Source organism: Aedes aegypti, chromosome 3 (assembly GCF_002204515.2).
Source record: "Aedes aegypti strain LVP_AGWG chromosome 3, AaegL5.0 Primary Assembly, whole genome shotgun sequence".
In the NCBI taxonomy this organism is placed as follows: domain Eukaryota; kingdom Metazoa; phylum Arthropoda; class Insecta; order Diptera; family Culicidae; genus Aedes; species Aedes aegypti.
In genome coordinates this window covers 211,040,964-211,065,050 of record NC_035109.1, presented here as the reverse complement: position 1 = coordinate 211,065,050, position 24,087 = coordinate 211,040,964, and the positions used below count along the sequence as shown (strand labels likewise).

Genomic DNA, 24,087 nt, shown 5'->3' with positions numbered 1-24,087 from the left:
TGTCCTGTCGTGGTTCTCTTCCATTTGTCCTGCTGTCCAAGTGCTGTGGATGGAGGTCTCACGTAGAAGAAGAAGAATCGTTTTGCTGCAGTAAATGAGCTGGCTAAATGCTATACTACGTTGTAGTTTCTTTGCAGCTATCTCGTTTGAAAGCAGCTTGATAGTGTTTTATTTTTCCAATTTCGAAATATCAAATTCTGGGTAATTTTATTTGATATGTATTAAGTGTTCATAAATTTAATTTAACAATTTTATTAGGGCCTCCAATTACTCCACACGACACTTCATAAACTATGTCTTTCTTATTTTAAGAATTACGTCCCTAGCATGATTCCCGATTCAAAATGTATCTTTATATAACGAAAGTTTTACGAAATTCATTCATGTGTATTCTTTCTGTCGTAAAATGAGCACATAGATCAGCATACAGACTAGTAAACTTGAATGCAAGCAATCATAAATTGCTTAAATGGTGGTATTTTGATGCTTGTGACTGATACTTGTCCCGCTTTGTTATTGAGCATGAGCATGAGCATAGCTGCCCATAACTGCATATTTGTAACATTCGACAAAAGTAGGCATTGAGCAAATGGAATACCAAGTGTGCATTTTATGGCAGTATGGGAGGAAACTAAAAGTTCTAAAAATTACCAGGAACTCAAAAGTGCTTATTTGAGGCTGATATTTTGTACAACTCATATCGCATACTAGATGAATAGTCAGAAAATAATTCTGATAGAAATTTCATTGCTATTACATTACGAGGCTCATTTATAAACTCAATGTGACTGTTATGCGGTTATAATTACCAATGTGACAAAACAACTTGGTATTTTTTTCGAATTTTCTAGAACAATCTCACAGATTTCAGTAAGTTGATCGAAAGTATTTATCATTTGATGACTCTCCATGGTATTAACTCCAATTTGTCAAAAATGTCGAATGTGACTGTTATGCAGTTATGGGCAGATAGATGACCGTACAATTCATAGTTGCTACTCCGTGATTGACCAGAACAATCGAAGTTGCACAGGGAATTAATGAATGGGGCTTGGGATTAGCTTACCATTCTTCAATATGCAAAAAACGAGAGCTCAAATTTTGAAAGTCAATAACGGTGCCGGCCACGTCCTTACGGTCATCGGGGAAGGGAAGGAATGTTAGTTAGACAACCGTTGTTACTAGAGACCGAGTATACCTCTGCATCTCCACAGTTTTCATGGATAGGATATTGGGTTAGTGGGTTCAGGTAAAAATCTGGGAGTCATCAATTATTGGTGATGAGATGCATTATATAATCACGCCTAACCGGATTCACGATATTGTTCGACAATTGTACGCCGAACAAGTGTTCATCACTAGCCCCCACTAGAGCAAGCAACGCAATCAATAGACCAAACACTACTAACGTTCCGCGGCGTTTTTCATTTTACTACGCGAACGACGCGCGACATGTTTGATCCTGCCCTCGTTGCCCGCCTCCGCAGGAGCAAGCAACAAGGTCGAAGGATCAAACACTACTCTGATACTTGTCCCGTTTCGTTATTATTGCAAAAGTTATTTAATGATATTAACTTCATGGAATCTAGATTTAATTTGATAGGAAAACATGTTCTTGGACAATTTGGGTTATCCAAGAAATGCTGAACTACACACTTACATTTTTTAATCAACTCTTTACAGCCGAGCTCGTGACAAAACTTAACATGGTTAGGGATTAAACAAACCAATCAAATTTACAATATCTAGCGATTGCTATGAACGAATAATTTAAGTGTGATAGATTAAGAACCCATGATCTTCTGCGGACAATCGTTAGCAATTAGACCCCTAACTCTGTCAAAATTTTAACTCACCTACATTCAGGTGTGATTTACCCACAAAATAAAAAATACCGCACTTTTTTTAAATATCTAAGATGAACTTATCGCAAACAGACTCCTAAAAGCAAAACCTCGATTTACGACCTAGTGTCGTCATTTCACGAGTTGATTAAATTTACGAACCAATTTGATACCACATTGTGAATATTAGGCTGAAAACTTATTGCATCAGATCAACAACCGTCTGAATAGCTGTAGGTTTTCATAACTGAACCTTTGTTCAAGAATAATTGAACTACAACAATGTTTCTTGATTTCCCAAACCCGACAAATATCGATCCAAATCTGCACTGTTGTGCAGCAACACTCTTAACCACCAACTCTGGGGATGGAGAAAGCTCACAGGTTCCACACAAGTATCAAGACGACCGAACTTGCTCTTAATGGTTTTCCTTCCCACAAAGGATGTTCCCACGTTCTAATAACCGCAAATGTACTTTTCCTCTTAGTTTCTCACTCTTGCTCTCAAGTGCATCTGCACGTAATCTGTAGTCAAGAAAATGCCGGTAATGGGTTCGGTACATATCGAACACAAGCTTGCGGCTGCCGACTTCAAATCGTGAGAAACAGTCAGATGCAGATGCAGAACTGCTGTAAGCGATGCCATCAATCTGAGGCAAATATTGATTCGTTCAATTTGTATTTGATCTCGGTAAAATGCACTAGATTTAATGTGTTGTTAGCAGATAAACTACATTACATTCAGGGTAAAATCGTATTCTTGTTCTTTGGTTGAGAGTTACATGGAAACCACTCTAATTACAATAATGAAAAACAAAAAAAGGATGTATTCGTCCCAAGATTGAATTGAATGTCTTCCAGTTAAGTTTTAAGTTTAAGTTTAAGTGTGTTAAGTTTTTAAATTAGCTAGAATTTTCACGTCTGTTTCTGAAATATAAAAAAAAATCAAGTCGAAACATAAAAATTGTTCAACAAATAACTATAAAATCATGATGCACAGATAAAAATTCACATCTTACGTAAATATGAGAACAGGTAAATTTATATGACATTTCATTTAATTTTACACGGATGAAATTATTGCGTGGTATATTGTATACAAGCTTCATACTGAGGCCAGCTTGTGATTCAGTAGCGTAGCCAAGGGGTGCGGTGGGTGTGGTCCGCACCAGGCCTTTGGTTCTCAGGGGCCCCGAAATCATGGTAAAATTTCTAATAGCATTAGAAATTGAATTTTTGACAAACTAAAATAAGCAAGGAAAATTAGATTACGAGGGGCCCTGAATTGGTTATGAGTAGGGGACCCTTTATCATCTACTATATTGCTGAATGTAGCGTATATTGTTATGCTATAGAACAGTACTTTTGAATAGAACATCGTTGCTTTGGATTCGAAAATACATTGTTCTGTTAATCGTCAAAAATTAGGGGGCCCTCTATAACTAGAACTTGAGGAAGCCAGGAACTGGTTTTGGAACATTTTTCTATAAGCCTTATCCTGAACCAAGCCTAGAAATGATAACGCGAACAAAGTTCTCTAAAGTCTCTTTTTTACGCAAAACATCTAATCTTTCTAAAGTCTCATTTTCCTTTTTTGCATTGCATTGATTTGTACGTGAATTATTGAGGCTCCAGAGATTACTACGCAAATAAAACATAGGTGCTTAGATTTTCATCTTCAGGAATTCTTCTAGAGATTTATTCAGCTATACGTACTAGAGCTTTCATCAGGTAAACGTACAAAAACTTTTCCAGGGATCCCCACAAGAACTCGTACGGAGATTCCTCTAGCAATTCTCCCAGGAATTTGCATTCAAATTTCCTAAGATATGCTAAGAGGATTTACTTTAAAATTTGCTCCAGAAAATGCTTTAGCAGTTCAACATCGGAAATACAACGAAAGTTCTCTCAGGAATTCTTGTAACGATTTTGCCAGGTATTACACTGAGATGTATAAAAATATTCCTAAAGAAATGTTTCCAAGAAAAAGAGTCTATTCTACGATACTTGTAATTCGTGTAAACATTATTTCGAGAGATCATACAAGAATTCCTCGAAAATCTTTCATTACAATTTTTCAGAAAAACTTCCACCCGTTTTTAGAACCAATTCATTACTAATTGTCCAATTAACCCATATCCGCCCAGCGTCCTAAAAATAGCACAGAAGCCCCGAACGCCCAGCGTCCTATAAATAGGACAGTACTTGTAGTGCAAATATCTTGAAAATAAAGAGGTTTAGGTACAAAGTTGAACACAGGACTGCTGACTTCCACTTGGTAACTAATTTAATTCAGAATTAACTCACCAGGTGGCGCACAGACGCCAACAAATGTCGCATATATAAGCAACATATGAAACAACTTTCCAGCGTACAAATATTTGCTTCGTTTATATCTCAGTCCAGCAATGAGATACAAAATTGGTGTCTTCGACAAAGTAGAACAACTAAATAATACCTATTCGCATAGAACCTTACAAATTCGGAAAACACTCCCAAGGTGGTGCTAGTGAGCCAAAACTTTATTTGCTTATATCTTAGCCCATTTATGAGATATAAAAATGGTGTCTTCGACAAAATTGAACAACTAAATAATACATATTCGCATAGAACCATACAAATTCGGAAAACACAAGATGGCGCTAGTGAGACAAAACTTTATTTGCTTATATCTTAGCCCAGTTATGAGATACAAAATTGGTGTCTTGGACAAAGTTGAACAACTAAATAATACCTATTCGCATAGAACCTTATAAATTCGGGAAACTCTCCCAAGATGGCGCTAGTGAGCCAAAACTTTATTTGCTTATATCTTAGTCCAGTTAAGAGATACAAAGTTAGTGTCTTCGATAAAGTTGATCAACTAAATGAGAACTATTCGTCTAAAACCTCCGAACTATTTGTTCGGAAAACACTCAAAAGATGGCGCTAATGGTCGAACATTTTGATTGTTTATATCTCAGTTCAGTGTTGATATGCAACGTTGTTGTCTTCGACAAATGTGTTTAACTGAATGAGATCTATTCGCCCGAAAACTTTCACTAGATTGCGCTAGTGGGCAAATATTGTATTTGCTTGCAACTCAGTTCTGTTATGAGATACAAAATTGTTGTCTTCGACAATGTTGAACAACTAAATGATACTAAGTCACATAAAACCTTATACAACTCACAAGATGGCGCTAGTGGGCATAGATTTTATTTGCTGATATCTCAGTCAAGTGATTAGATACAAAGTTTGTGTCATGGACAATGTTGAACAACTAAATGAATCCTATTCAAAATTGAATTCCTATTGAATCGACATCTTCGACAATAGTGTTCAACTAAATGGGATCTATTCGCCCAGAAACAAAGTAGTTTGGATTTTTTTCCCAAGATGGCGCTAGTAGACAAATATATTATTTGCTTTTATCTCAATCTAGAGATTGGATACAAAGTTAGTGTTTTCGACAAAGTTGGAAAACTGAAAGAGACCTATTCGCCTGGAAATATATTACTTCGGAAATCACCTAAATGGCATTACTGGGCACACATTTTATTCGCTTATATATCAGTCCACTGATTCAATCCAAAGAAAGTTATTCGCCTAAAACCTTCTTAGTTCGGAAGTCATTCTCATGATGGCACTAGTCGACAAATGATTTATTTGCCTATATTGAAGTCCAGTGATGAAAAATTTGGTGTCTTCGAAAACGATGAACAACTAGAGGAGATATTTTCGCAAAAAAAACATCAAGGAAACAACCAATAAGAAATTAGTCTGCCTAGATCAAAACAATGGATACTTACTATCGATTCGAGTAACAATTGCTAATTTCGGATGCAATGTTCCTTACATTTTTAGATGAACCTTGACACCATTTAGATCTTTTGATTTTTTGAAGGGAGTGAAAAACGAGAAAACCGACAAATTGACTTATCCATCCATGAACTGAACTCCAAGGGTGAAGGGCGGCTGTCAAATGAGAGTAAAATTGAATAGCCGCCAGAACCAGTTTTAAGACTTAAACGTGGAAAAGTAAAAATTATTATTCGCAAAATTACAGATAATAAATGCGCTTTAAAGATATTGTTTGCAATCAGTTATTTACTACGCGCTACTGCCGTGCGTTGTTGCCAATTTAATCAGAAAATTCTACTTATTTCCCAAAATGAATGTTTTCGAGAAAATTGATTACGCCTTCACCATTGTTTGGTCGTAGTTTTGTATGGTTGTTTACTTTTTAGAACCAGCGACGCGTTGAGGTAGCAGTAAATAGCCTTCCTTGCTGAACTCACTCGGTCCAAGAATTGTGACATTTGAGCGGGCACGCTTCAGTATGCTCCCCAGGTATTCTGGCCAGCTCTAGTGTCAAAAATCTTGGACCGCGTGGATTCGGTTCTATCAGTGAATAAGACTATCTTTTGAGCAGCACTAACGAAATTCTGATATTGCCAAATATGTATTTCGATCACTGTCAGATCCGATTCACATTGTATACTAATAACTTGACCCAGAAAAAAATATTTTGATAGTTATGTTTCCATTATCAGCTGGCCAGTTTTATATAATCATTTTGAAGACTATTCTGAAACATCTGTAGGTTTTTTTTCTAAATCAAAATATTTGATGTAAGATTTTATTTTGTTTTTGGTATAAATGGTTTGATTATGCACACTTAATTGTACATGTACAATTGAAGTCACTAAATGATTTAGTTCTGGCATGCACCTTTCGCCTCTGAAAAAAATATTCTTTATGTTGCAATTTCTTTATCAGGGTGCGTCTATAAATTACGTCACGCAAAGTTATGCCATATTCATCCTCCTCAATTTTCCTCTGTATTAAATTTTTGTATGGATTCTTATTTTTATATGGGTAGTCACGTTTCATTGTAATCCCCTCCTTCCTCTTCGGTACGTAACGTAATTTATGAATTACCTCTCACCAGCAGTTTTTTCCAACTTGTTTACATTGTAATGGGTTGAACTGCATGAAAATATATTTGATTTATCTCGAAAATAAACTTATAGAACAGCTAGATATGGACGACACACTTTCAAGAATTTTTTTGGATCCCCACCATAGACTTGAAATTTTTTGGTGAAATAAGGTTTAATTTATGGGAATACGACAATGAATAACAAAAACGGAGCTGAATTGCAATTGTGTGATACTTTGGGCGTTAACGGGTTAATTATCCGATAAATTGCTCCATATATTCTTCCAGGGGTTATTCTACAAAATCTTTAGGGATTTTTCCCAAGAATTTCACGATAAATCCAACCCGGATTCCTTATAAATTTCTCCATAAAAAGCATCGCCGTCAACATTTTTTTGAATTATTTTTTTTATTTCTACTTGAATTTTTGAACTTATTTCTACTTAAGTTCTTAAATTTGAAAATTTATTCCATTCAAACACAAAATACTACGGCAATTAGTCCTGTAGCTCCACAAAGAGTTAAACTAGAGATTTTCCAGGGATTTCCTCCAGCAAATTATGGTTGGGTAGCTGTCCAATTATTTCATTATTAGTTTCTCTGAAGACATTTAGGATTTTTTCAAGAGTCCAGATGAGATCCGGTAATCTTTGAAAAACTTCTTTCTTGTAGGAATTTAACATGTATTTCATCAGTAAAAAATAAATTATACAGTTTGTTTCAAGTTTTTTTAAATATCTTCTTGTACAAATTCTTAGCAAAATCTTGTAACAACTCATTGACGACCCCTTAGGAAAATTTTCTGAGGGATTCATCTATCTTCTATATAAATAAAAGTGGAGTGGTGTTTGTATGTCACGAAATGGCTAGCGAACGGGCCTACAGATTTTTAAAACTCTTTAACTAAACAGTTCATTAAGTGCTCCGACGTGTTTCTGCGTATAAAAAGTTTAGGATATTTGCTGGGAAAGTCGAAAAATATAACCCTGTGAGTGTCATTGGAAAAAGTTCTGGTTGAGTTTTTCAAGGTACCTCGAATGAGAATTCTGGAAGAATTCTTCGGGAATTCTGTGAAGGAATCGTTCAATGTACTCCTGAAGAAATTTTTGAATTAATATTTGAAGAAAACTTTAATCAAATACCAGAATTACATTTTGAAGAAATTTCAGAAAAAAATCATTAAATGCCACATAAACTTTTAGAAAGACGACTCTCTGGCTGGATTAATTGAGGAATTTTTATCGAGATGTGGTTCCCGTTCAGTCTCATTTTGGTTTCATTCTCCAGGCATGAGGTCTTTGAAGTTCATTTGTTAAGAACACGTAGCCGCTATCAGCCCTGAAGTAGTCGTATCGGCATCCCGAGCAGAAGAAAATAACGACTGAATACCAAACTAACGTATACCAGATAATTTCCAATACTTACAACCTGAATGAGGTATGAATGAGCCCTCCATAAGAGGTAAAATACCTTAAATAATACCTTCTGAATATTATACAAATACCAAGCAGATAATTAGATCATGTATTGTAATACCTAAATAATACATGATGGATTTTCATATAAAAGTGTTTTTTTTTTTTTCAATTATAGTTCAATACCTCCAGCAGTCCTCAATAGCTATCGAATATCAAAATGAAGTATTTTTAATTATTTTACAAATGTTTTTCAAATACCATTATAATACCAAAATGAGGTATTGAAAACTGAACAATACCTAAATATGGTATGATACCAAAATGTGGTATGAATAAATTATTACGAGTTATTCTTTCCTCCTCGGGATATTACTCTTCATTAAGGCTAAGTAGCCCGTCAGTCGTTTTGACAACAATGATGATTTTTTAGCTTGCATTTCAAAGTGATAATACTCAGCCTTGTTAGTTTACATTGACTTGAAAAAGTATCACTGTATGCGCTAACATGCATAAAGTATGCAGATACTTTTTCAGGTGTGTCAGTGCAAAACCAACTGTTTTTCTTTGATTCGAAATCGAGAAATGAATTAGCAACAATCATCAACGACACGTACAAATTGCAATGACGGCCTCCTTCGCCTTCAATGATATTTTGATTTCTAAACAAAAATAAAAAAAAAGCTTTCAACATTAGACGAACACAAGGTTCATTATTTTCAATCCTCACTATGAATATTGATTGAAAGTATATTATTGTTTCGATTAATTGAGAAGTAAATCGGCACACACCGCTATTTGGAAGAGCCTTCAAATACGACTCCGCACCGGGCCCTGAAAACCCTAGCTACTCCACTGTTGTGATTTTAAAATCTAATGGATTTTATAAGATGCCTAAACGTTAATGCTTCCAGTGGACGATTAGTCTTTTGAAGAAAGCACCACACTAGCATGCAAACCCCGAAGCCCATAATCAATGTTTGTTTCAACTTAAAACACTTTTGAAGATGATTTTTTTCTCTAATAAATAAAATTTAATCCACGTTCTCTATTTATATTCTCCAATCCAGTGTCAACTGTAATGATGTCAATCAAAAGCTTTATTGTAAATTTACATGTGTGCATGCACTTTAAATTTTTTGAACAAATATACACATTCAAAATGAATCGTTAAGCAGTCTTTCAACTGCAATCGACAACTAAACTATTACTACTCGCTTAAAAAATCTTTTAAAACTGAAGGAAAAAATGCTCTGATTTTCTTCAAAATTACTATCAAATTTATCCCGTTTTACGGTAATTGAAAGTAATCTGTTCTTTGTGAATAGGCAAGGTGACCACTAGGCCACTATTCGCCTCTATGTGCTTATAGGGCTATTATACGGCTAATTTAAGACATAACAGATGAATAATAGTACTATATTAGCAAGTAGGGCGAATTGAAGTACAATTTAGTTACTTAGTTTGTAATTTAGTACAACAATTCCCAATAATAGACTGTTGCATTTCAATACGGCTTTTTTATGAGTTGATGTACATAAGGTCTCACGTCTTCATATCCTCCGCAACTACTATCAATCTTAAGTATGAATATACAGTCAAAACGTCTAAGGAAGCTGCCAAACCACGATTGCGGAAGATAAAGTCATCATTTATACTGTTACGCTTCCATATCATCACTATCTTATTCTACCATCAGATGAAGTTGCTCGATTTTGCAATGAATAATACTTTGTTTTGTTGTATACTTTTCTTTTCACGCTGAATCCTTCCTTCTTCGACTGCGAAAACAAACCAATCCAACACAACAATGCAATCCACACTCGCACACACATGGATGGCTCGCACGAATAGGCTACTTTATCGCTCTGCTGCTCGCATCAATCAATGCTGAAGAAAAATGGTCCTGGTCGAAGAATGACAACGGAGGCAACAATGGGAACAATCGTCTCAGTAGTGGCAGCAGCAGCAGAGACACAATCCCCGACAGGACCAACGTTCGGAGCGATGTCATCCAGTTCCAGGACACAAAACGGCCGGGAGGCGATGATGGGAGAAGATACAGCTCACAGCCAGACGTACGGTAAGGTTTGAGATATGTACTTAGGTATAGGAAAAAAAAATGGAAGACCAATCCAACTCTTGCTTTCTTTGAGTTACAGGCGGTTTATATCAACACATATGAATACAGCTCTTTTTCAGCTCTTCGTGAAAATAAAAACCTACATTAAAGCAAAATTTGAATAACTATTGAGGCCAGAAAGCTCTTCCAGTGATATACATAGGTTGATTAGGCCATTATTGTGGTAGTCTCCCTTATTGCGGTATAAGAATTAATTTCTTATTATCAGTCGAAAACTCTTTTTTCGATGGAAATAATTGAAGGTGATGAAGGCTTATTCTGTTCGTTAGCTAAATCAAAAAAAAAAATGCTTTCAAAATAGAACAATTATGATCGTTCAAACGAATGTTTTAAATGATGCATCAAGAAGAATCTATGATTTTAACTGGTCTATCTATCCACATAACAAATTTCATAGGCGTGAAATTAAAAAAAAAACAGAAACACAATCTCTTCGCGGTACTGACCGGGGTACGAGTAACCTTTGGGAAGATCGGGTAACCAATCCCGGTGGGAACTTTGGTCGTATGCTGACAGGGGGTTGTAGGACAAAAGGTCGAAGGACAGAAGGTCGAATGACAAAAGGTCGAAAAACAAAAGGTCGAATGGACAAAAGGTCGAATGGACAAAAGGTCGAATGGACAAAAGGTCGAATGGACAAAAGGTCGAATGGACAAAAGGTCGAATGGACAAAAGGTCGAATGGACAAAAGGTCGAATGGAAAAAAAAGGTCGAATGGACAAAAGGTCGAATGGACAAAAGGTCGAATGGACGAAAGGTCCAAATGGTACCGTTGAAAGGATTATCGTACACACAGTTGCTAACATTTTAATCACAAACTCCTCCCTTCCCATCTGAAGTTTTTCCTTCTTTTAAATGATAGCTGTTCTTCGGAACTATCGTTTGAAGCAATTTGAATTTGTATTAATGCTATTGTTTTCCAAACAAAAGATTCATTTTCTGAATGTCGGTTGTTATTATTTTGATACTCCAAAGCATAAAGTAATTATTATTAGCTTTTTATTTGATACATTTTCAATAGAGATTTGTCCTTCTTAAAACATTGGCTGTTCTTTTGGAGTTATACATTATAGTGATTTTATGCTGTTGTAGACTCTTGTATCGACGATTATTCCTTCTTTTATACATTGACTGTTCTTTATAGATTTCACTTTTACATCTTGCCTGTATTTTTTTCAATTGATATGTTGCCTTCTTATAAATATCGGCTGTTCTTCATGCTTTACAGTGTTTATGAGCATTTCAATTTAATTTCTAACAAAGGATTTTCCCTCTTTTGAAGTTTTGCTGTTTTAGGGCTATGCACTAGAGTTTTATCTGACTGTTGTTCTTGACTGATTTAAATTAGCATTTAAATTAGCAGCAGGGAAAAATAATCATCCTTTTTGGAATTAGGCCCCTTTTAGGAATTAGGGCAATCTTGCTTCTCAGCTACACTAGCATTTACTGAGAGCTTTTCTGATAATTTGATCATTTTTGCATTTGTGCATCATGCTTTTCATTAGGAGATGATCTGCAACCCGAACCGTTAGAAGAAAATTCCAGTATAATCTGAATGACAGCTGCAGTTACTGCATTCCAGCACTTGGCATCCCAACTCATAGCACATGGAGTGGCATGCACCTCGATGCACTTAGAGTTACATAATTACCAGGAAAACATAAATAAACTAACGAGTCTCCAACCAAACCGCATTTCAACGCATCAGAATCGTAGTGTGCTGCGCTAGGTTCACAAATATTCTGAAAACGCACGCTAGGGGAGATTCAACACATGCGTTGCTCGGTGCTACCCTCGCCATCGGTATCCAAGTTGTAAAACAACTGCTCAGTAACGAAGAGTCTCTACAGCTATTTTTACCTTATTATGCAGGTGTCTAGATGGTCTACATGATACGGTCGAAGACGCGCGATCCGAAAGCTTCAATTTCGATTCTCGTCTTCACATCTATTATTGTGCTAGCATGTGCTGTTTTTGAACAACGCATGTGACGAAGCGGAGACACATTGAGAAATTACCCTAAAAAAGTGAAGAACACCAACATAGGTCTCAAAATGTACAGTGCACGGGTGAGCATGAAAGGAATGTGGCTCTTGCACATATGCACATAAGGCTACAGCACGTACACAGTAGCTCTGGATCCACTACGATCTGGAAAGTCTAACAAAATTTCACCCCGAAAAGATCGTTGACCAGCTGAAATTGAACCTCCCTTAGAATGGTCCTTCTGAAAATATGCGCGTTTTCTTCGCGTCTATTTAAGCTGTAGTGCTTGTGATAACTTGCTTTTTTATCTAAAGAGTATAGCCTTTTGTTCTTCCTTAATTGTTGTCCATTCGACCTTTTTTGTCATTCGACCTTTTGTCCATTCGACCTTTTGTCCATTCGACCTTTTTTGTCATTCGACCTTTTGTCCATTCGACCTTTTGTCCATTCGACCTTTTGTCCATTCGACCTTTTGTCCATTCGACCTTTTGTCCATTCGACCTTTTTTGTCATTCGACCTTTTGTCCATTCGACCTTTTGTCCATTCGACCTTTTGTCCATTAGACCTTTTGTCCATTCGACCTTTTGTCCATTCGACCTTTTGTCCATTCGACCTTTTGTCCATTCGACCTTCTGTCAATCGACCTTTTGTCATTCGACCTTTTGTCCTTCGACCTTTTGTCATAGATTCTGACAGGGAAGGGGGGTTTGCTTTAGCTTTCACTTCTGCAAACCTGGAGCGTCTGTACTGCATGTTAGGAGCGGCTCACAACAGCGTCTGTTCCCCTCGTCAGGGGGCTGATTATCGTCCGAGTGCCAGACAAGGACTCTAAGCTAAACTGTGCACTATGGCCCTCCGATCACTTAGGGGTCATGAACAAATTACGTCACGCTCCAAGGGGAGGGGAGGGGGTCGAGCCACGCGTGACAAACCTTACACAATTTTTGGAGGGCTCATACAAAAAGTGTGACAAAGGGGGGGGAAGGGGGTCGATAAAGTTGAAATTTAGCGTGACATAATTTGTGTACCATCCCTAAGGGGGAATGGTCCTCCGGAAATCTAGGGGGTTGGTGACAGGCCCTGCAAGCCAACCGTAAAAATACACCAATACAGGAACGTCAACGAGAGAAAACGAACCGGAACAATCGGCAAGACCACAGCGACGCAAAGAGACGAGCGGTTGGAAGCTCGGTACGTGGAACTGTAAATCTCTCAACTTCACACACGCATACTTGCCGATGTGCTGATGGAACGCGGATTCAGCATCGTAGCGTTGCAGGAAGTGTGGTGGAAGGGATCAATGGTGCGAAGATTTAGAGGTAACCATACCATCTACCAGAGCTGCGGCAACACACACGAGCTGGGAACAGCTTATACAGTGATGGGTGATATGCAGAGGCGCGTGATCGGGTGGTGGCCGATCAATGAGAGAATGTGCAAGTTGAGGCTCAAAGGCCGGTTCTTCAACTTGAGCATAATAAACGTGCATAGCCCTCACTCCGGAAGCACTGATGATGATAAAGACGTTTTAAACGCGCCGCTCGAACGCGAGTACGACAGTGCCCAAGCCATGGCGTCAAAATCGTCATAGGAGATCAAAACGCTCAGGTTGGCCAGGAGGGGGAATTCAGACCGACTATTGGAAAGTTCAGCGTCCACCGGCTGAAGTACGAAAACGACTTACGACTAATTGATTTCGCTGCCTCCAAGAATATGGCCATTCGTAACACCTACTTCCAGTACAGCCTTTCATATCGATACACCTGTAGATCAACACATCAGACAAATCGATCAGGTTTTGATTGATAAACTGCACTTCTCCGACATTATTGACGTCAGGACCTATCGTGGCGCTAACATCGACTCTGACCACTATCTGGTGATGGTTGAACTGTGCCCAAAACTTTCCGTCGTTAACAACGTACTCTGCTGGAGAACAGTAAAAGCAGGCACTAACAATGCAACTGAGAGCAACATCAGGTACGTGGGGTGGAGTTGACGGAACGATTGATTCGACGAGGAATGTGAGCAGATTCTGGAGGAGAAGAATGCAGTGCGGGCGGTCATGCTGCTGCAAGGGACCCGGCAGAACGTGGAACTTTATAGACGGAAACGGCAACAGTACACCCGCCTCTTTCAGGAGAAAAAACGCCGCCTGGAGGAGGAGGAGTGCGAGGAGATGGAAGATGTGTCGGTCTCAAGAAACACGTAAGTTCTATTAGAAGCTCAACGCATCCCGCAACGGCTTCGTGCCACGAGCCGAGATGTGCATGAATAAAGATGGGAGTAAGTATCTTGACGGGCGAGCGTGAGATGATCGAAAATTGGAAGCAGCACTTCGGCGATTACCTGAATGGCACTGAGAGCACAGACAAAGAAGATCGGGACAACAGAGGAAATGCCTTCGTCAGTACTGCGGAAGATGGAAACCAACCAGCCCTCACTTTGAGGGAGGTTAAGGATACCATTCACCAGCTCAAGAACAATAAAGCTGCTGGTAAGGATGGTATCGGAGCTGAACTCATAAAGATTAGTTCGGAGTAGCTGACCATGATAGGCACAATGTGGGAAACAGAACAGCTACCGGAGGAGGGGTAGGAGGGGGTAATATGCCCCATCTACAACAAAGGTGACAAGTTCGCTTGTGAGAACTTTCGAGCGATCACTATTCTAAATGTGGCCAACAAATTATTGTTGCAGATCATCTTCTGTCGTCTGTCATCTGTAGTAAACAAATTCGTGGGAAGTTATCAAGCCGGCTTCGTTGACGGCCGATCGACAACGGATCAGATCTTCACTGTACGGCAAATCCTCCAAAAATGTCGTAAAAACCAAGTCCCAACGCATCACCTTTTCATCGATTTCAAAGCGGCATACGACAGTATCGACCGCGTAGAGTTATATTAAATCATGAACAGCTTTCCCGGGAAACTCACGAGACTGACAAGAGCTACGATGGAAGGTGTGAAAAATTGTGTGAAGGTTTCAGGTGACTTTGGATTTTCGTGCCTGTTGTTCAATATTGCGCTAGAAGGTGTTATGCGGAGAGTCGGGCTTAACAGCCGGAGTACGATTTTTACGAGATCCAGTCTATTTGTTTGCTTAGCGGATGATATGGACATTGTCAGCCGAACATTTGACAGACATGGCATGGCAGACCTGTACACCCGCCTGAAACGCGAGGCATCAAGAGTTGGACTGGTGGAGAATGTGACCAAGACAAAGTACATGCTAGTTGGTAGGCCGAGCGCATTAGGGCTCGCCTAGGTAGCAGTGTTACGATAGACGGGGATACGTTCGAGGTGGTAAACAAGTTCGTCTACCTTGGATCCTTGCTGACGGCTGGCAATAACGTTAGCCATGAAATACGGAGGCGCATCATCAGTGGAAGCCGGACCTACTATGGCCTCCACAAGAAGCTGCGGTCAAAGATTCACACCCGCACCAAATGTATCACGTACAAAACGCTCATAAAGCCGGTAGTCTTCTATGGGCATGAAACGTGAACTATGCTCGAGGATAACTTACAAGCGCTTGGAGTCTTCGAACGTCGGGTGCTTAGGACGATCTTTGGCGGTGGGCAGGAAAACGGTGTGTGGCGGCGAAGGATGAACCACGAGCTCGACCAACTCTACGGTGATCCCAGTATCCAGAAGGTGGCCAAAGCTAGAAGGATACGATGGGCAGGGCATCTTGAAAGAATTCCGGACAGCTACCCTGCATAAATGATGTTCGTGTCGGATCTGGTTGGTACAAGAAGGCGTGACCCCAGTACAACTCGGAATATCTCCGGCATGGTTCCAAATTCAGCATTGTCCATTTATGACAGATAACTAAAACCATTTCAAAGTAAGGGTGATTTAAAACAAATCGAATGGAAATTGACGAAATTACAGCTATTTGAAAATGCCTTTTCGGAGGTCGGTAACGTAAAGGTAAAGTTGATTGAAAGCATTTTTTTTTCTTATGAGCAGGTGAAATCATTTTACTTATAAAAATTCTGAATAAAATGGAATATGTTGTTAACACAATGTTAATAAACGTTTAATTTTGTTTACCATATTTGGATGGTTAGTGTAGCCTAACAAAGAACACCTCTATATGAGACATGAATGTAATGTTTGGAATGCTGTTAATGAAAAAAAATCTCAAAATGGCCCCTAACTGTAAAGTTTTATTATAACTTTTTCCCAACACTTTGAACATTTTTGTGTCCTCTACAAAATTGTATAACTACAATAACTACTCACAAGTTTTTGCTAAACATTGCAACTTTTTATCTCTTATGGGAAAATAGTTATTTTGAAACGAATTGAATTGGTTAAAATGTTAACCATAAAAATGCATTTATTTGCGGTTTTTTGACCTGTTTCCTTGTTTTCATCACGATATTTCACATAAGGTCTGTTCATTTTATAAAGTAGACACTTTGTTCACGCTATATCTTTTATGTTTATTAATGGAATCATTATCGGTTTTCTGTGCATCGTTCAACTATTATTCTACAATGCTATGAAAATATAATATCTTACAAAATGGTTTTGGTTGAAGAACTGAACAGTTTTTCCAGAAACTCCTAAGAAAAGCTATTCGTCAAAGTTAATATATTTTCGCATAACAAAAATTCTTATTTTTATCTATTAAATTGTATGGAAAAGTTTTTTAACCTTTTTAACATTTTTTAACCTTTCGAAACAACGATTTCCATGATCATAGATGACACTACCGAAGATTCATGCCTCACATGAGTTCTGCAACTGATATTAGCGAAGAAAATGCTGTTTTTATTAAAAATTGTATCACTTGAATTAATTCCGTTGTCTAGTACAAGTATGTTCAATTTAGCAAAATTAACGAAATACTATTGTTGCTATAGGAGCAGACGACGTTTTCGGACCTCTTCAAGACAAACCCGTACTTGTGTTTCTGAGTTAGCTTTAAGCTGAAATAATTTTAATTTGTTATTTAAATCATGTGTTTTACAATATTAGATTAGCTTACATTTGATAGTCCTGCATGTATAATTCATCCGTCTCGTTTTTAGCAATCGTGTATTCCAATATCTGTGCTATAATTTTAATGCTTAGAATAACAAATTTATATAGACATAAGTCTTACTTACAATTGATTCACTTAGCATTTAACAAACTTAGAATTCGAAAGATTTAGAATGAATTTAGTATTTTGATAATTCAGTAAATCGTGATAATGCACTTTTTGACTCGCCAATAATCATACAGAGATGACGTTTCTCTCTCCCATTGCCCTATCGGTAGCAGACGCGGGTGGTACTTAACCGCGGGTACCGAACTCACTGGCCCGGGTTGCCAACAACTATAAATAATGCGAACTTTCCTTAGGGAATTGCCTACATTTAGCCGTATTCCGTGGTTCATGATGTTTATAATATTTCAATAAATCAAAAAATAAATGTCCTGTAGGATTTTGGTCTTCATATTTGGCTTTAGGGGCCATGATTTAAGTAAGTTACGGCTTTTTCAATATTACCGGCCATTATTCGCATGAGTGATCAATGTTACCATTTTGATTTTTTACCAAGCGCCGTCAAACTTTTTGCGTCATTTATCCAAAATACACATACAAAACACAATGTAGCTTTGCCTCGAAGTTGTAATTTTTTTTGCATTTTTAACAGCCTCTCATTATCATCACATATGACTTTGAACGTCTAGGATTGATGAAGTATTAGACGATTATAGTTCATAATTTGACTCAGACATTCTGCACACAAGCCTGGAAAAACAGTTAATGTGATTTGTTTGATTTATGAAAAACACCTTTTCATTGTAAGTTTTCCCAACGTTACGCACTTTTATCTATGTATCAATAAGAAGATTTAAGAAATATGCAAAATAATGTGACACAGTAGAGTATAAGAATATTGTAGCGCCTCCTTTTAATTTAATAGTCATTAAGACAACTTTCTTTTAATTAACACTCTTAATTTCCCCAGGCAAGGCCGCTACGAAGTAAAGGAAACCACAACTCGGCGACCATCGTTCGGCAAACCGCTGAGCGACGAGTTTTCCGGAGAAGTGAACGGCCAAAACCAGCCCAACGACTTTGGGTGAGTTCCGTTTCAATTAGCGAAAATGCTTTCATGCTTTATAATTGTTTTCGTCTGACAGACTTAATCAACGATTCGGTGGTCCGATTAATGGACAGTTTCCTCTCAATCCTTATGGAGGGAATCCTGGCTTTGGAGGAGGAAATCCTTATATTGGAGGAGGTGGATTTCCCCAGCAAGCTGGTTTTGGAGGAGGCTATGGTGGAGGATTTGGCGGAGGGTATGGAGGAGTGAATGGAGGAGGCAATGGTATTTTGGTTGGACCAGAAGGACCGACTGGAATCATTGGGCGACCCTACAAAGGTTATGGTGGATTTTCTGGTGCTGGCGGTTATGGACCTTACTCAGGATTCGGAAATCAGGGAGCTTTCGGGCGGCCAGGAGGTAGTTACTATCCACAAGGTAATCATTACCCAGGAGGAGGATTTTATGGCGGACAAGGAGGTCAGTTCGGCCCAGGTCAATTTGGTCCGGGACAATTTGGTCCAGGACAGTACGGACCAAACCAATTTGGATCGAATCAATTTGGACCAAATCAGTTTGGCCCAGGCCAGTTCGGGCAGAGGCCGATAGGTGGACAGGGACCGATCGGTGGATTCGGACCTGCAGGAGGAGCTTTTGGAGGTCCTTTCGGTCCACAGTTTGATCAAGCAAAACAAGCCACGAAAAAGGTTGAGAAAAAATCAATTTAATTAACAGAATATTGTTGACCCTGTGATATGTTGTTGAAATCGAATAAAAATTGGAATAATTAAAACTTACCTATTGTGGTGATGACAATAATTGAATAGAACAGAGCTCCGAAAAACGTCCATTGGATTTGGTCGACGTCTTCAATTCCATCCCAGCCATCCTTTTTCATCGCAGTCAGAATTTCTTTCTCAAAGGACTGGAATAAACAAAATAAAACTTTTAAGTTTTACGAATATTCAGGGGACGTACAAAATACTAATAGTGACAAAACAATATCCCGTGGACATATCTCGAAAATCAATAATCAAAGACATCCTTATGTAGTGAAAACGAATCTATGACAAAAGGTCGAAAGACAAAAGGTCGAAAGGACAAAAGGTCGAAGGACAAAAGGTCGAAAAGACAAAAGGCCGAAGAACAAAAAAGAAGGGACAAAAGGTCGAAAATCTTTTTTCAAAGAAGGAAAAATTTCCCACCATGCAAATCGTTTTCGACCTTTTGTCCTTTCGACCTTTTGTCTTTCGACCTTTTGTCCTTTCGACCTTTTGTCTTTCGACCTTTTGTCCATAAACCAGTGAAAACAAGCATTGACAATGCAGTTTCCTTACCTGAAGATGGATGATGGCGGCTTCCGTCCAGTTATGATGATGAAGAACCGGTTTGTCATTGGTCATTTTCCAAATTGCATCCGTTAGGTTGACTCGAATCGAACTGATGCCTTTCTTCACCTATGTATATTGTGTTAAATAAAAGACATCAGGAAACTATACTATTAGATAATATATGTTACAACAAAATGATGAAAATAAAAAAAAGCTGGTTGTTTAGCCACAGGGCTGGTAACGACAAGCGATGCCAAAAATAATTAGTTTAGTGACCAGTGCGCATCGTACCTTCATGCCTTGCGTACACGAATTCTCTCTGCTTTTGGAAGTTTTCTTAAAAACTACTTAAAGTAATAAAACAGTACTTTTCAGTGCTACAAAAACAGTGCTTTTCAGTGCTAAAATTCAAAACGGTACTTTTCAGAGCTACCAAAACAGTACTTTTCAGTACTATTTTTCTACTATTAATCCCTTACCGATCCTTGTTTGGATCCGTGCCTTCGATTTTTCGTTGGACCCGTTGGCGAAAGCTAGCGGTGGTAATCCTTCTTGGACACCGTCTTGGGAAAAAAACTCTCGAAGGTCTCGTCCTCTTTCATTTATTAACTAAACATGGTTGCAACAACAAACAAAAGGAAGGGTGAGTCTCTGGATTCACAACTTCCTTCCAAAAAAGTGGGATTTAAAACTGTCACTAAACGTGGCAAGAATGGAAGAAAGGACGTTTCTCCGGAATGCGAACTTTCTTCCAAGGGTGAAATGAATAATAATGATAACTGTATTGAAATGAGCAATCAGTTCGATGCTCTAGAGAAATTTTCCGAACACCAAATCGAAGCAGCCTCTAGCCCAGACTCTTTGATTCAAGTGAGGAAGCCTATCGTGGTCAGTTGTTCCGAATTTGGGGGATTTAGGCAGGAGATCTTGAACTCCATTAGGGGAATCAAGGTTTCCTTCCAAATCGCAAAGAAAGGAGACTGTCGCGTTTTGCCGGAAACTCTTAAAGATCGCGAACTTCTTTTCAAACATCTTGAAGAGAAGAAGCACAAATTTTTTACTTATGACGACAAAACTGAACGTTTGTTCAAATTTGTCTTGAAAGGTCTCTCAAGTGACTATAAGTCGCCTGAAGAGATCAAAAATGGATTAAATGATTTACTTGGATTTTCCCCAGCCCAAGTAATCATTATGAAAAAGAGAACCCAATCTGGCATTTTTCGAAAGGGGTTTCTCAAGAATATTATTAAGTTCACAAAAAAGATCTACATATTAAAGCTTAAGAAAAAGCAAAACTTTTGTTCGATATCCGTATGACATGGGAACATTTCCAGAAACCTGGAGGAAATTACGAGAACCCCACTCAGTGCCGTCGGTGCCAAAAGTGGGGTCATGATAGAAAAAATTGTCACATGGATGCTAAATACATGATTTGCGGAGGTTCTTCTCACGCCAAGGACGTCTGTCCAGTGAAGGAAGATACCGATAAGTCCATATGCGCTAATTGCGGGGGCAATCATTAGTTTAATTTTTGGAATTGTCCTTCGCGAAAGAGAGTCGTCAAGGCTCGTGCCAGGCAAATGAACAGTAATGTCCGTTAAGATAACGATCGTTTCCGGAATTTGCCTGGTAGAGTAACGAACAATGCTCATTTTTTAGTTAACGATCGCTTGATCAAGAACCATACTCATCAGGAAGATCATAATCATACTCATTCACAAATTAATTTTAATCCGTCGGGTAACCGTTCGAATCTTTTAATTTCGAATGTGTCTACCCAAGGAAAATACTTTGCCTATATCGTAGCAGGTAATTTGAACTCCTGCCCTTTCCATACCTCGAGTACCCATTCTAATTGTTTCAAATCATATGAAAAAAAAACACTGCTGCCACAGGAAACTTCTACACCGCCTCATTGTATATCGAGAATTCTAATGGGAAATCATCACATAATGTACCCACTTCAAATGATATGTCTTCCTCTAATTTTTATTTTCTAACTGAACGATTGAATCTAATGATTGATGCAATGTTCAAAGCAACCACTATAACTGAAAGAGTCCAAGTAGGTGTAAAATTTACTAATCAAATTGTTATTGGATTACGTTTTTCTAATGGATCCAAAAAATAATAATTTAAATATTTGAAATTGTAATGCTCGTTCTTTGAATGGTAAAGAGGACGAGCTGTTTAATTTTTTTTACAGCTAACAGCGTGCATATAGCAGTTATTACTGAAACCTTTCTAAAACCTGGGTCCAAACTTAAAAAGATCCTAACTTTTTTGTTTTTCGTAATGATCGACTTGATGGGGCATGTGGGGGAGTTGTAATTATCATTCATAGGTGTATAAAACATCAACAACTGTTATTTGTGTTTTTGCCTTTTCAATACTCTGGACAGCAAGTAAGTTTGCTCCAAACTGACTTGCGAAAATTGATTCGCAATAAGTCAAAAATGTTTGTCATTGGTGACTTCAATGCCAAACATAGATCAAGGAATAACTCTCAAACGGCAGAATTTTGTTTGATGAGTGCTCTTCAGGATATTTCTCAATTCAACACCCTGATAGCCCTAAAGGTTTTTCCTCTTCTAGAAATCCATCTACGATTGATTTGGTCTTAACCGACTCTAGTCATTTTTGTAGCCAACTGATTACTCATGCTGATTTTGATTCTGATCATGTCCCTGTTACATTTCAAATATGCCATGAAGCGATTCTCACTCCTATCAGCACCACTTTCAATTGTTTTCGAGCCAACTGGAATATATATGAAACGTATATTGACTCTAATCTTGATGTTAACATTTCATTACAAACTATACTTGATATTGACAATGCACTTGAAACTTTAACAAATTCCATTGTTGAAGCCAGGAGCATTGCAATTCCAAAATGTGAAGTAAAATTTGAATCCGTGATTATAGACGATGATCTTGAACTCTTGATCAGGTTTTGAGGTACCGTAAAACGGGGTAACTTTGATAATGCGGGTAACTTTGATAGTGCGAGACCCACAACATATTAAATGAAATAACGAAGTTTCTGTTAATCAGTTAAGCAAAACGAATGCAAAAGTAAAGAGTATTAGTATGACACTTCATGTCAAAGCTATTTTCATTGGAATCAAGTGCATTTGAGGCTTTTTATACGAATATTAAAAATTGACACAATTTTAGCATTTTCGAAACGCTTACAAACAATCTGTTCTACGATCACTATTTGATGTAGTTTTGAATTGTTGGCCACTTATCTTTGACAGCCTAGTTATCATAGAACTTGAATACGGTCGCAAATCTCTTAGCGAATAGCATTTTCACAAACTGGGACCATTTTTGTAATCTAAGTCAGAAATTTCCATATAACGTTAAACGCCTAGAGGTATGCAATGCCCTACAAATGTTCGTTATTCATTCAATTTTGTTCGATTCATACTCCATTATCAAAGTTACCCCAAAACAGAAAACCAACTTTCGATTATATGAAAAATTATATATCCATTCATAATAAATCTTTTGGAAATCTATCGACTGCAATCGATAGCTAAGATGCCAGTACTTGTTTTAAAAATATAAATTATTATTCTTTGAAACAGCATGCATAAATATTCAAGTTTTCTTCGAAAAAACTATCAAAGTTACCCCGTTTTACGGTAATTGAATAAGCCGATGATGTGGCCATCTTGGTTCGTGGAAAGTTTGATAACACGATTTCCGATCGGTTGCAAACTGCGTTAAACATAACTCTCAAATGGTGTAGGAAAGAGGGGTTGACGTAAACCCTTCAAAAACTATTATCGTGCCTTTTATTAGAAGCAAAAAGGTAAAGCTTATACAGCCTTCTCTGAATGGAGTTCAAATTCAATTTTCGGAAGAAGTTAAACACCTTGGGGTTACTTTGGATAAGAAATTGAACTGGAACTCTCATCTGAGCAAGGTCTTAAGAAAAGGTACTAATGCCCTATGGGTCTGCAATAAAGCCCAAGAAAAAATTGGGGACTGCGACCTATTATGGTAAATTGGATTTATTCAGCAATAGCCCGACCAAAAATTAGTTATGCTTCACTGGTATGGTGGCCCAAGACAAATGAGGCAACCGCTCAGAAGAAGCTGGCTAAGTTGCAAAGACTTGCTTGTACATCAATGACAGGGGCAATGAAAAGTACACCATCGGTTGCCTTGGATGCCTTTTTTAATATATTGCCTTTGCATCAATTCATTAAATTGCAAGCTGCAAAAAATGCCTTGCAGTTTATTCGTTATAATAAAATACTAGATGGTGATTTGATTGGTCACATGAGGGTTGTTTTTTTATTACCGTACGGGTTTGGGCCGAAGGGTCTCAGATTTTCATGAAACTTTTTCCACAGGCAGGGCTCATGGATATATTAA

The 24,087-nt window shown here is 38.0% G+C and overlaps 2 protein-coding genes across 4 annotated transcripts in view; one reads left to right on the top strand and one right to left on the bottom strand.

Annotated features, from left to right (window-relative positions):
• Positions 1 to 19,162, top strand: part of LOC110677827 (glycine-rich cell wall structural protein 1.8-like) — a 123,488-nt gene extending 104,326 nt beyond the window's left edge. Inside the window, exons 3-5 of the mRNA XM_021849405.1 lie at positions 10,038 to 10,266; positions 18,288 to 18,401; positions 18,463 to 19,162. Of these exons, the coding sequence (XP_021705097.1) occupies positions 10,038 to 10,266; positions 18,288 to 18,401; positions 18,463 to 19,093 (974 nt within the window). The 3' untranslated portion in view covers positions 19,094 to 19,162. The remainder of the gene's footprint in view (positions 1 to 10,037; positions 10,267 to 18,287; positions 18,402 to 18,462) is intronic.
• The window catches only part of LOC5572135, a 457,258-nt gene that overhangs the window by 348,631 nt on the left and 84,540 nt on the right, over positions 1 to 24,087 (bottom strand). For all 3 annotated transcript variants that reach the window (XM_021849403.1, XM_021849404.1, XM_021849402.1), the window contains exons 3-4: positions 19,703 to 19,822; positions 19,164 to 19,290 (exon numbers count right to left, since the gene is read on the bottom strand). In XM_021849403.1, the coding sequence (XP_021705095.1) occupies positions 19,164 to 19,290; positions 19,703 to 19,822 (247 nt within the window). The remainder of the gene's footprint in view (positions 1 to 19,163; positions 19,291 to 19,702; positions 19,823 to 24,087) is intronic.